At 38.9% G+C, this 14,245-nt stretch overlaps 1 protein-coding gene across 2 annotated transcripts in view; it reads right to left on the reverse strand.

Moving 5' to 3' along the window:
* The window catches only part of rab6ba (RAB6B, member RAS oncogene family a), a 46,958-nt gene extending 33,281 nt beyond the window's left edge, over nucleotides 1–13,677 (reverse strand). Inside the window, exon 1 of one of the 2 annotated variants that reach the window (XM_040127684.1) lies at nucleotides 13,476–13,677. In XM_040127684.1, coding sequence (XP_039983618.1) covers nucleotides 13,476–13,545 — 70 coding nt within the window. In that variant the 5' untranslated portion in view covers nucleotides 13,546–13,677. Of the gene's footprint in view, nucleotides 1–13,325; nucleotides 13,430–13,475 lie in introns of those variants that run through there. The other variant, XM_040127685.1, reaches the window with a different exon arrangement.
* Nucleotides 13,678–14,245: the final 568 nt, after the last annotated feature.

Raw genomic sequence — 14,245 nt, forward strand, 5'->3', positions numbered from 1 at the left:
TTCTGATGCTGGCCACTAAGCAACAGGATAATGTAAATTCCAGATGCCCTGTCATACCCCTCATTTGAAAGCAAAAAGTCTAAAAGTTGTAGTGCTCCCATATGGACTATACATTCTACAAGAGTAAAAGTCAAGGTCTTGCACTTTTCATATTACCAAATCCCAAAACCTAGCCAAAATGAGCTCTCTGGATTCAAGCTATTACACATGAAGCTGCTTCAGGCAAACTTCCCCATCATACACCTACAATTAAATGTGCAGCAAACAGCTAACTGGTCCAAATATGTTGCTGCTACATGCTTTACTGGTATGTATTTTTGTGAATAAAAACAAGAACTAACCAGCTTTGCCTGCATGTTGTCTATCTAGAATTTAACTATAACATCCTCCCTCTTTGCTTGTAACCGATCCATGTTTCATGAAACTGTAGCAGTTAGAATGATGGAAGTACATACTTTAGTTAGGCTTAGCTCTCTCTTGCCTGGGTATAAATTATACCATGCTACCATCTTAAGTATACTCAAAAAAGTCAGTATTGCATGATAAAAAAAAAAAAAAAAAAGCTTAACCTTTGAAAGTACTATTCATGTACAATATTGTCAAAAAAATGCAACACACAGAGGAACTAGAGGAGCTACTCATAAATTAATAATGCTGGTGGGACGGAAACATCAACATCTTGAAAAACAACTAAATAAATCTTATCTTTCTTATCTTTAGAGAAACATTTTGCTTTTTCTTGGATAATATACAGTTTGACATCTGATATGCACGTATTGTATCATTTCCTCTTGGTAATATAGTAAACTGGTATTGTATGTTGATTTCTTGTATACTAACTGCAAAAACAGCATACTGTGATACTGAAAAACCGGGCTACATTTGGTTGATAAGGTCACGTTTTTTAACCAATTGTAGCTATGTTACAGAACATTCAGTATAACCATTGTTTCAACAGCCTTTCAGCACATTTTTCATGTGCATGTTCAGTTTTAATAAAAGAAGGTAATACCTCATGTACATGATAAAGCTCCAGTCCACCCACACAGGCGTTTTCTCTTAATATGCCTGATTAGACCTCTCCTCAGGACTGTGTGGGTGTGTACAGACTGTGCTTGATTGACATCTCCCTGCACCTGTTAGAAGCTGAGGTCTTATCAGCCACAGTTGAGAACACTTGTGTGAGTGTGACAGTTATATGTGTTGACATATAACTGACATGTTATATGTCAGTTTAAGACAGGATAAAAACACCAGAAGACAAGATAAAAACACCAACACTTATTAAGTTTAACATGAAAAACAGTCCCTGACTTATTGTAACTTCTTAAATGAAAGCTAGCTACACAAATTTCAAACAAATGAATCCTGTTTTATCATAGACATCTGTCCCACCTACAGACATTCATGGTTCCCAGAAGATTTATCCTAATGAATGGTGATCCCCTGATTTTTCCTCCGGTACCATAATGGTCTAATGTTTAATTTGTCCAAATAACTGCAAAACTAGTGACAATCAGATCAGCCTCGGTTGTACTTTGTATTAAGGCTAATTAGTAAATGTTAGCATGCTAATCTAAGATGGTGAATATGGTAACCATTACAACTGCTTAACATCAGTGCTTTTGCTTTGAGACTGTGAGCATGTTAGCATGCTGAGAGCGTTACAGAGCTACTAGTATGGCCTTAAACTGCTGACAGCTAATTAGTGAGCCAAGGAAGTTATAGATTTTGAAGGATCTTTCTGCTTATTCAGTTATTTTAGAGTGTTTCTTTGTCTGGCAACATGACATTAAACTTACCCATATACAGTAGACTCATCAGAATCAGATAGCAACAAAAATAGACATGATATAAAATTTGCAGAGTTACTGTGATTGTATTAAAAATTATTAAGTATCAAGGTTTATTGCTTTTCACAATGTGTCACATGGACTGCACCTGTAGAAAAATTGCAAAATGAACTCTTACTAGGACACGTCCATTTACCAATACCTCTGAATAATGGATGAACATGCTTTCAAACTCAACAAAGACTGAGTTTCTCATGCACACATAAAGCACTCAGAAAGCCATTTCAGTCCTCATGCAGTCTAATGAGGCATTTGATGTTACTAAAAGCAATAGCAATTGAATATGCAGTCAGAGCACAGTGACATATCCACCAATGTGTGACACCATTCTGGAAATATATGGCTCTTGTGGTGTTTGTAATTGCCTCGGGAAAAGAGATAGAAGTCATATATCTGCAGTTTGAGGCCAGAGGGCTTGAGAGAGACCAACCTGATGTTTTAATGTTTAAATTAGATTCCATTCTCACAAGGCAAAGGGCAGCTGTAGACTGGAGAAATTTAAACAGCATCCTCTCAAAAAAAAAAACAGGACACCACTTTCATTTCCAGTCTTCCAGACATATAGTATGTTGTACTACATGTAGTATTATCAGATCTTCTCATGTTCGCACTGTTGAATACAGCAGATAAAAATCATAATTGCATTACACACTCAGCTCAAATTAGCAGTTGTGGGTTTAATAAAGCAAATTTATGAAGCTCTCTGCAAATACACAGGGCCTATGAGTAAATCTCATTACAGAAATTACAAACAGGTGCTAAAAGTGTCCAGTACAGTCTGTTGAATATGATACACCAATCTAATCATCTCTGGCTTCAGGGAGAGGTGCATTTTAAAACAGCAAACATAAAATATGTAAGTGTGATTATTGTTAAGGCTGCCATCTATTAATTAAATTGATCATGAGACAGAATGGGTCGAGATGTGGGCGGTTTACCACTCTGACTAAACAATTTCCTGGGGGAAACTGGATCAAATTATTTTCAACCTTAGTTCACCATCCCCCAAATGAACTGTTTGCACATTCATCTGAAATGATAACAAAGCTTCCGCCTCACATCCTGACATCCCAGGCTGCCCAATCAGCAGAGTTCAACAATACTTTTCACACCACAAGGCCAACAATCTGAAATTTAACACTGTAGTTGGACTATGGACCAACACAATACTACAATTTTTATTGTTCAGATACACCTACTTTGAGAATAACATAAACATGTAAAAATACCTTATTACATCTTACACAACCAAGGTAGTTATTGTGCCATCTAAAAGCATTATCAAACATCCTCTGTTCCCTTATAAGAGGCCTAGTATCTATGCAAGGCTTATTATGTTTACCTACTGAGTCATTTTCATTGGTCTGTTTAGATGATCTATTGTCAGGTTGTCATACGTCTCCAGACATCAATACCTTTTAATTAAATATTGATTCAATAAATAGAGCCACTTGCCGTCATTAATTCTAATGAAAACTTGTAGAATTCTTCAATATGGACATCATATTTCCAGCCCAAACTCTTTCCATCTTCCCCGAGCAGTGACACTGGGTACCCAGAGAACTAAATAATGCATAAATATATTTGGTAAACCAAATCAAAGTCCATTCTGCTAAATAAACACTGATCAATGAAGTTTATGTAATAACTTGCAATGGCTGCAACAACATGTTCAACAAGAGTTTGTTCAAAATTATCCATCGAAAGAGAGGGATTTAAAACAAAAGAACTCGGTAGCTATGTCCTGGTCTGGGAGTAAATTGTCTACAGACTTAAAACTGAAGGTCTGACAAATCTGTGCAGTGAAGTTAGTTTTCAAGGAGCATGAGAGGAAAATGACTGAGAACTCTCATCTCACTACAAATGTTTTGGGACAAACACAGTGTAGACTGGACTGTTATGAATATAACTGACTAATGATTTATGCCTTCTACTGTTAATTAACTGAAATCGCATTATCCAGGTGTCCATAAGGTGCAGTTTCATTTGCTGTTAAATGAACAACAAGGGACAGCACAGGAATATGTGGTAAGAGTTAGGTTAGATTCAGTTTTTATCACTTGGCTTGATCATGACGATGCAATGGCACCCTTGACCCTCTTGTGGGTAATTAACATGTTGTATATGAACATCTGATGTATCATGTATTGATGTGTATGTTATAGGGCGATATGCTTGTACTGCTTTGTCAGGAAAAATAGGAGGAGGAGGTGAGAAGGAAATGTAGGGGAGATTCTTTGGGTGATAATTTTGGTCACAGGCACACAGGCAGTGAGGGGTTAATGGATGACAGCTGAAGTGTACATTTTCGGCTAAACCTGAACTTAGTCAGCATGTTTTTCCATCTATCCTGAGTGTATAAAAGCAGACATGCTGGAGATCTTTTTTAGAAAACAGCCACTGAGTCCTTCTCCTCATGCTGTATAAATCAAAATAGAGATGATTAGATGATAGAGAATTTTTATTCTTCAGAGAAATAGCAACTCTGAAAAATACAATACGAATTTCCACAATACTCTGAACCATCTTAACAATTTATCACTAGTATAATTTCTGCTTGATATATTTGTTAATCAAGTTTGTTTAAACCAGTAATGACTGTACCAGTTAAAGGTTATAATGAGTCCACGTGTGGCACGGCAAGCCATTTAATCTTGTTGTAAGAGTACTACGCACTTTTGGTTTAAGTGATGTTTGTACAACACATGTTCCCTCCAGATGAATCTCAAATTGCCATATCAAATACACTGTGCATCACAGGAGTAAGTATTTGGTCATTGACCCACTGAGTGACATAAGTTGCATTAAGCCGTTTTTTTACGGGCGGAAAGATTCCAAAACAAATCCAACAACAGAGCCTTTAGGCCTAAAAGTTCTTACGGTTCAGTGAAACAGGGCAACATGGGCATCACACTGGAGTCTTCTAGCCCTTTTTCTTGGCCCTGTCGAACAGCCAGACCCAATAAATATGTTGCTTTCAAGTGCCCTGGAAAACCATTGGGTCTGACTGACTTGGCATCAGCTTTTGCTCACAAGCACCACATAGGTAAAAATAATTATTTTCAGTTATTCAAAAAACAAATTAATCAAAGTGAAGGGGCCTTGGTCAAACAGGATCTGGATTCTCAATAGGCTGGGAACATTGTTTTTTTTTTTTTAACACATTAAAGGCGCAATCCATGCTCCATGGTAACAAAAGCGTCCACCCAACACTACAAAGCTACACCTGCCAGCCTCACTCTCACATTCACACAAAAAATTCTGACAACAAATAAATCTCATTAATACTCTTAAAAGGTTTGTTTACACATTTTTACAACGGCCCTATGTTTTTAATTAAGATTACTTGAAAAATACACAAAATGCAGACAGATAGGGTCTTTAAGATTGTAGTGTAGCCTAATCTAGTTTTTAAGAAAAGCTGCAACATATTTGTGTGTTGGCATGGAACCAGTGGCCTAAACAAAATAAAGTTTTGAGCATTTGGATTGAACAGTCATGATTGGACCTACAAAGAAAAGCTGACTCAGAGCTGATCTCACATTACGAAATTGCAGCTTGTTTACCTTTAGATCTTTGTTCCACAGCAAAAACAAAGCAAGCATTGTTACCATTGTGCTTGGGATCAAGGTTTGCTTTTGCTCCAAGGCTAAACTCTCCCATCGCTACAGCAATGTGTGGGACAAAGTACTCATCAGCTTCTAAAGAGTCATTCAGGTTCCAGGAAGAAAATAGACAAAAACACAAAAAAAGGGCATGGAGATGCCTTCCTGTCCCTTAAAGGGATGCTGACAGGATGAGCACTATAAGAGGGTTGAAGAAAAAGAGGAATATTTAGCATCTGATAGTAAAGTACAAAAACTAATGTGAAGCTACTTAGAATAGCCATCCCTGAATATGTTGACATCATGAGCAAGCATTGGAAGCAGTGCTCCTACACTGCTGCTGCCCCACAGCATTTCTGCCACCTGTTTCTCTCCAAGTTGTCTGGTAGAGGTTCATTTCTTTGTCCACCGAGTTCGATAAATCACTCCCTACTCCCTCCAGACCATAAGTCCCTGCAGAACTCTGCGTGGTACTCACGCTGGCATCTTAATAACACAATATATCCCCACAGTCACATCTACTGTATGGAACAGTGCTGATTAAAAACATTTACTAATATTATTTTAAAGAATGACAAACCTCATCAATGAACGAAAACCCAATGAATGATTTTAAGGCAGGTTAAGTGAAGGCTACAGCAAGCTGCATTCAGACTAAAGCAGACCCATGATGAGGGCTCATCTGGGGAACCGGAGAAAGCGTAAACTCAGTGTCACAGTGTCACATCCCATGCTGGGTAAATGACAGCCTTCCTCCACAGTGGGGATTTTATTCACAGAGCCATTCTGTTTGAGCAACTGGAATTATTTTTAAATGGGATTCTTGGTCACTCTCCTTCGAAAGATCTCACATTAAGCACGAGTCCAATCTATTTCTAAGACACATATTTCAGAGAGAATAGTCTACAAATAGTCTCTCCAGCTAAATGTGAGGTACTTTAAAAGTTCCTGAATCCTTGTTAAAGTTGATCTTTAATAATTTAAATAACATGGTAATAAGTTGCATTTTTAATTAGAGACACATCCACCCTTGCTATTTTATGCCTGCTCTTTGTTAAACTGTGTCATCAGATATTGCTTCCAAAATCTTTTCACTGGCACACAGGTGGGCGGGACTGAATAGGACAGTTTCTCTACATCACTGCATGGGCACCAGACAGATTTGCAATCCTGTTTTATCCTGGGCAGAGTTTGTAAGTGAGGCTGTGCTTTCCCATGGGCCTTTGGGAACACGCCCACTCAGCTGTGCAGCATATGTATAGAGCTACCATCACTCTGTCTGGTTTGCCTTTGCTGCAGACTAGCTCCTTCAGGACTGAAAGCACCTCTTAATAATAATACATTGTTTAAAAAAAAAAAAAAAAAAAAAAACCTGCAGTCATCAGCATCATTTTTAGGCCCGTTAAAATTTTTCTTAGCATCTTCAGGGTAGCGCAAAATATGCACTCTGAAATGCCATGCAACAGGAACATGCACCCTGGCAGATGCACATGATGGTTTTAGTCTCATCCAGGTTAGATTAGTTTTTTTAAAGGTTTCTTTGGTTGGAAGCAGAAAAGACAGGTAAGGAGACGCTATTGTTTAGTATATATAAAATGCCCAGTGTGCCTGGTTGAGAATGTATACACATCCTTCAGGACATTTTCCTGTCCGAAGCCATAGACAGAGGGACTAGCCTGGCACGTCTCTGGGATTGATGCCTTTTGATCAATTACCCCCGCTAATGGGCAGCTGAGCCGATCAATAGCAGATCAAAGCTGTCAGGGATTTGTTTCCCCCAATCTATCACAGACGAAGAAGACTTGCCGGGAAGACACAATGAGATGTGAAATGAAAGGGATGACCAGTTATCTTTAGATGCAGCCAGATTATCAAATGTTACAGCAAACAGAGATGCCGCTAGGGACTGAAGTCTGTAGACCCCCCCACAGACTTCAATCTTCCTGCTGAAACATCGGCCCTATGTCAAGTCAATTTCAGCAGCCTATCTTCAATCGCTCATTCAAAGTAAATCCTACAAGCTGAAGGTCTAGTAACTCTATTTACTCCACAGTTTGTTGGCTATGTCACACTTAGTCATCCAGTCTCAGTGGTATGTGAGGATGTTGTGAAATCCAGATCCCTCAAGACAGTAGATATAATGAAGGTATGTTTAAGATTCAAACCTATTTTTATAAGAAATATCATTAAATTTTAATGACTGTTTCACATTTAGAAAAAGCAGAAGAGAAAGAGTTCGGCAGCACCAGAGGACTCACCAGTCCGTCCGTGTGATCAGCACCACTCTGCTCTAACCTGCAAAGCTTAGTCAACTGAACTCATCCACTCCACCCTTCACACACCTGCTGCTCCCTATAGAGCATAAATGCTCTTGCACAACAAGGAAAGATTTTGTTCTAATTTTCAAGACATTGTGGTTTTGATGTTTCCGTCAAAACTTGTTGCTTCTTGGGTGTGGTTTCATATTATCTTTGTTCATTTACCACACAGCATCAAACCAAGTTCATGGGGACCATTTGTTGATCATATCCTAAACATAGTGTGAAACTGCAGCAGTGAAAACATACATCTGCTCAATCACTCAAATAACTCAACACAGAAGAAAAATTAACATATTTATGGGGGTAAGGTACTACCCATGAATTGCAACACTGATGGTTGGGATCTAGCTGGAGTCCTTGTTGCTTTGTTGTCAATCCCCGTCTCTCTCTCCCTTCATTTCCTGTCATCCCTCTACTGATGCTGTCCAATAAAGGCATAAAATGTCATGTATAGGGCAGGACATTTTACAGTTGAAAAATAAACCTTTTACTACTCTCTGGTGGACGTACTATAGAATGATGACACTTTATATAAACATGTCTTTGGCATTTCTGTACAACAATTTCTTGTCATTCATTAACTGACATAAACATACCAATATGTCTGAAATGAACTAATATCGGCCAATTTATTGGTCTGGTCAAATTATCAGTTGGCTCTAATGTAAACTATGAATTAACTGAATCTACGGAATAAAACACGACAGCGTTGGATGTCAATATCCAATTGGTTTCAGGCTCATGCCTGAATACTACAGAGATTTGAGGTTTTTGGTGTGATATTTTGTATCATATATACCATATATCAATAATATATCACCAGTTAGATTTTTAATATTTATTTGGTAATTGGGCCACATGAGGTTCTGATAAAATTATTTAGTTACAACATTTTAATGACTATTGTCATGTTGGTTCTCAAGCCATTGTTTCCCATGTGGCTGTTCTCTCCCAGTCCTCAGGGGTTCCTGTAAGCTTTTCCTATTTCCATTTTCTTCACTGTCTTTCTCTGAGACGACACACAAACCCAATGTGACGTGATACTGACTGATCCTACACACCTGAACATTGGATGAGGTCAATATTCAAGTTAATATCTGTTCAGAGAGTCAGTTCAAACTAGGCAAGGACTTGAAACTCCTTTGTGGCATGTGATGAGATGAAGCAAAATTGAATTTTGACTTTAAAAAGGTGACTGGCACCTTTTTTGTTTTTCTTAGCACTTGTGGAACATTTGACACAAAACAAAAGCAGTTTTTAGAAGTCACTATCAAATCAAACTTGACAGGTTCTTGCCTATACTGAACCTCAGCCATGCATATTAATAGACTGATATATGTGATATTTTAAAAAAAAAGAGAAGATCATTTCTCTGCACTACCTACAGTATGCAAAAAGGCTGAAAAACACATTATAATCTTCTGTGGCGTATAGCTACCAATCCAGAAGGAACTGTGTGTGGCTTCTGTTTGCATCAAGATTTTTGCACTTTCCCTCCACTTATCCTTGTACAATTTCTATATAAAAAGCTGCATGTTATTGATCTGTGCATGTGTGTGAAAATATGTAGTATCTGTATTTGCTTCTGTGGTTTCAGAGCCTCAGTGAAGAAATGTGTCGGCAAAACCCAGGGTTTCCTTTACCCTGAAAGCTGTTTCCTGGAAACATAGTGATTGATGCATAAGACAACCAAATGAACACTACTTTGAAGCATATTGGTGTAGTGATTCAGCAGTATTTTGAAGCAAGCTTTAGTTTTCTTGATGGCAATCTTTGTGCAGTCAAAGATGGAAGTTGTCATTTTGATTCAGTGGGCAAAATCTCATGTCAGCCATGCGGATGCATTTACCGAATGTATTCCCATCCGTGTGTCTGAGGTGCAATTAAGCATGTAGCTGGGGATTACCTCCAAACAATTGGCTTTTACAAAGTACCATGCAGTATTGCTCCTTTGAAAACTTGCCTATGGCAAAACATCTATGACCCAGTAAATACGGAGCAGTAATCTGTGATGTTCTAACAATGATCTGGTTGATCTGGTTGAGGGCTGGAACTGGCAAAATGCTGTTTCCACCAGGAAAGTGGGCACACAGACTTGGAAACAGCTGATTGGCCTGCTTAAAGCCTTCAGCTTTGTTGAGGAAATCTTTAGTCGGCCTCCTTTGTACAGGCAGTGTAGAAAACACGAAAAGAACTATGCAGGAGGAGAGACTTCCTGACAGCTCATTTAACATTCTGCCTGCTACCACCCACATAATCTGGAGCCCCCACCTCTCTGACGTTAGCTGATTCTTTTATGAAAAACAGAACATCATGCCATCTTTCCTTTTATATACACACTTTTTTAGACACTTCCACCATTATGGGCCTTCACTGTACACAGAAAGCCTCTGTACTGATGCCCCTGTTCCTGACATACTTGAGCCCAGTCATGTACATTAATAAATGATAGTGGCAGAGCTAACTGGATTCACGCCTGCCTGGCCTCCAGCTGCAACTGCAGCAGACATGTCAGAGAGACACAGCTCCACCGGAGACAGCTCAATCAAACACGAGGCTGGCGCTGCCACTGCCTGGTTGAGCAGTGGTTGACAAATAAAGTCCACTCACACTGATAACAGACGCTGACTACATTCCTCCAGAGTGGCTGGGACCCCTCACTACAGACCTGTGGAGACTCCAGGGGCTTTAGAGTTCAACAACCCAGACCGATTTTACCAAAGACACTACAGAATGAGGCCAACCACGGAATCTCACAAACCTCCAAGATTATATCAAGCCAAAGGTTTATCTTGCTGATGAAACAGTCACAGCAGTCACCATAATTACCATACAGTGGTGATGCAGCAGTAATTATAGGAAATGCTAATTCTACCTATCATAGGAGCATTGTGTGGCATAAAGTATTTCTGTGATTTTAGCAGTTATGTCTTATTCCAATATTAGGACAGACAGACAAATACAAACATTGACAGACGCCCTCCAATCTATACTTATTTGTCAGTGAAATAACACACCCCACAAAGGAATCTTTTAAGATCAGGTGTTAATGAGCAATGAGTTCAAGCTGTAACAAAGATAAACAAAAGTTGTACCATATGAGTAGTGATTCATTGATGAGAAATGTTCCTCATCAATAATTCAGGCCTACTGTCAACTACAACCGGTTTATTTGTTTGTTTGTTTGTTTATGATGTGCACGTCTGTAACACTTTCCTCCTCGCTGAGAGTAAGAAAAGAAAAAGAGCTTATTAGTACCAAAGACTTTTGTCTGCTTCGAAAAGCTCTATGTAGCTCTATGTACATCCTATGACAATGCCAGCAGTCTCTCCGTCTACATATCAGCTTCTCGTTCTGTATCTAAATGATAATACAGAAGAGCAATGAATCTTGGTATCTGAAGTATGAATCAATAAGGTTTGCAAGAGCTTGAAATAAAGTTGTATATAGCGCCTACACACACACACACATACACAAACACTCAAAAAAAGTGCAACAATCAAATCAATTTATTCTCCTCTGCTAGAGATTTCATTCATGCCATTTAATTCTGAAACCTATCAATTATTTTTAATGCTTTACCTTTCACTAAATAAGAAATTATGTCTGTTTATCTCCAGAATTTATAACGTCCAAACGTTCAGCCAGCTTTGTGGTCTTGTGAATACAGTATACTCCATGATATTATGTTTGTGCAGCCAAATCCCCTTTGGATTGTTCCTTGGCACTTAATATAATAAAACTGCCCAAGAGTAAAACCCAACCAACAAGGTCTATAGCCTTTCTGAGGTTTGTATATATTATGTATATACTGTATCTGAATTACTTTAATTTGGAGATGAAAGCACTGTGAAAAGGTAGAGAGGAAAGTGTTACGTTTTATAGGTTACAAAGAGTAATCTGAAAGCTCATATGTGATAACTATTTTGATCAATTAATCGTTTACATCCCCTTTAAAGCAAGTTTTATACAAACTGAGTATCTTTAGGTTTTGGACTGGTGGTCAGATAAAACAAGACATTTGAGGATGAAATCTGGAATCAGTGAACTTGATGGGTATTTTTCACTATTTTCTGACATTTTATAAACTAAAATAATAATAATAATAATAATAATAATAATAATAATAATATTAATAATAATATGTCTCCCACTAACAATTGGGAGATAAATCTAAAATAAATATAATAAAAATCAATTGCAGCACTAAAATCTGTCAATTTGTCAATTTTTTTTGTTTAATTTATAAAATGTTAGAAAAAAGTGAAAAATGACTGTAACAAGTTCTTAGAGCTGGATTTTCGGTCTTTGAATGTGTTGTCTGACCAAAACTCAAAGATGTTCAATTTACAATGTTATAAAACAGAGAAAAGCAGCAAATCCTCTCATTAGGAAGCTGGAACCAGAAAATTATTATTGATTATTTCAATAATCGATTAATCGATTAATTGTTTCATACCTAGTCTTAATAATAGAAGTGTAGCACATCATCAGTTGTCAGCATTCTCAGGATTCCTTTAAGTTCAGATAAGGCATCATTTAGTATATAGCAAATGATAGGTTGTACAGCTAAAAGACCGCATAGATTTGCTATTATTTAGATAATTGAGTATGCAACACTGTTGTAATTGGAACAATATACAATATAATGCATGACCCCCAGTATCCTGGAGGATCAATACAACCAAATGAAGGACTGAACCATGACTAATGTGGTTCATTTGGCTGCTCAAGACCTCTGAATTAGACCATAAACAGACCTGCCCTGTTCAAAAGACAAAGCAAACCTAAAAGATTCAAAGCAGATCTCAGCCACGTCAGTCTAATCTTATGGAAGACAATTTTGATGCCACATTGAAGCCTCAGATAAGGAGACGCTTTTGACTAAGGGTGTGGGCGAGTGATGCTTGGGATGGAGATTTAAAAAAAAAAGCTAAATCAGATGTGACTTTCCACAAGATGATCCATTAATGTCTTATCTTACGTCCTGCTGAAATTTCATACCAAAACAATAATTCATAGAGCGAATCCCCAGGCTAAAACACAAACTTGGTCAGCCCTCAGCAGGCAGACTGGAACAATACCAGGGCAGAGACTGCAGCCACACAAGTTATCTCATCGCCACTGACAACCTGGGTGTGTCTCAACACACAGGAATATTTACCAACTTGTATCATCACCAGCGTCAGACCCGAGGCTGCACAGTCTCCCTACATGCAGATATTCAGTCTCATTTACCGAGTATTACTCATTTGTCACTGATGCTGTATAAATCCTAAATTGCTAGTCTGGGATGTGTCAAACTAATAGCCGGCTTAAACGCTTTACAGGGCGGGCATTAGCATTACTAGTGCCTCAACAATTTTGCTGTAAAAACTTAGAGACTGCAGGCTACAATTCAGATACTTCGGTCCATTGTGTGGAGCCTTACAAGCTGGTAATTTGATTAAGAGAATGCCCTCCCCTCCCCACCATCACTCTCACAAACTGAAATCACACATGTCACCAATAGAGACATTTTTTTCGTCTTCACTTTAAAACCATACCACTCAGACGTGAAGCACAACCCCGAGACGAGCTAGCTAGATGTCCCTTTCATCAACAGGGTGAACTTGCTGACTGGCCGGCAGGTGCAACGGGTTCACTTGACTCACGACAGACACATGAACTTCTCAGGAGAATTGAAAATGTCTTACCACTTTGTTCCCCCAGAAAGACGAGTTTGAATTTTCTTAAAGGGTTCCCAAAGTCACTGCCCACGGACATTTTGAGGAGGAGGTGGGGGAACTCTGGACACCGGAGGAGAGTCTGAGAGTACTTGTGTGTTCCCACCCGAGTTCGGTGATGGTTGGTGAAGATGCTGGAGGGAAAAGGCGGTGATGTTGCTTCTCTTTCAGGCCCGCCCGCTCTCTCTCTCTCTCTCTCTCTCTCTCCTCTCTCTTTCTCTCTCTCTCTCTCTCTCTCCGTGATGAGGACACACTGCTGCTGCACCGGTCCGTGACGCTTACGGGGATTTTTATTTTTTTTATTTTTTATAACCCGAGGGGTTTGTGCGCATGCGTGGCCTCTCCTCGTTCTCCGCTGAACAGCTAGCCATGGTATAGAGTGACGTCATACGCGTTGGAGGCGACAGGGAGGGGGCAGCAGACATGTAAAATGTGCTGCGGGGCGCTAGTTTCATCTGTCTGGATGAACTTCTTCTCTCCGTTCAACACAAATTCTAAAGAAACGGACACATTTTTTTTATAGTTACCAAACATACAGGTGTGTGAGGCAAAAAACTATAAAGATAACACTTTACATTATTCTTAAAGGGGTACTGCAGAAAAGAAGATGCAGAGGAGGCTGAGATACTCTGACTTCTAGCCTGGGTCAAACTCCAAAACCACCGATCCTACATTTCCCAACATGCAACTGGATAGAGGCACTCTTTAACTCCACACTACCAGTTTGCATCACAGCCCAA

Source organism: Xiphias gladius, chromosome 6 (genome assembly GCF_016859285.1).
Source record: "Xiphias gladius isolate SHS-SW01 ecotype Sanya breed wild chromosome 6, ASM1685928v1, whole genome shotgun sequence".
Classification (NCBI taxonomy): Eukaryota; Metazoa; Chordata; class Actinopteri; order Istiophoriformes; family Xiphiidae; genus Xiphias; species Xiphias gladius.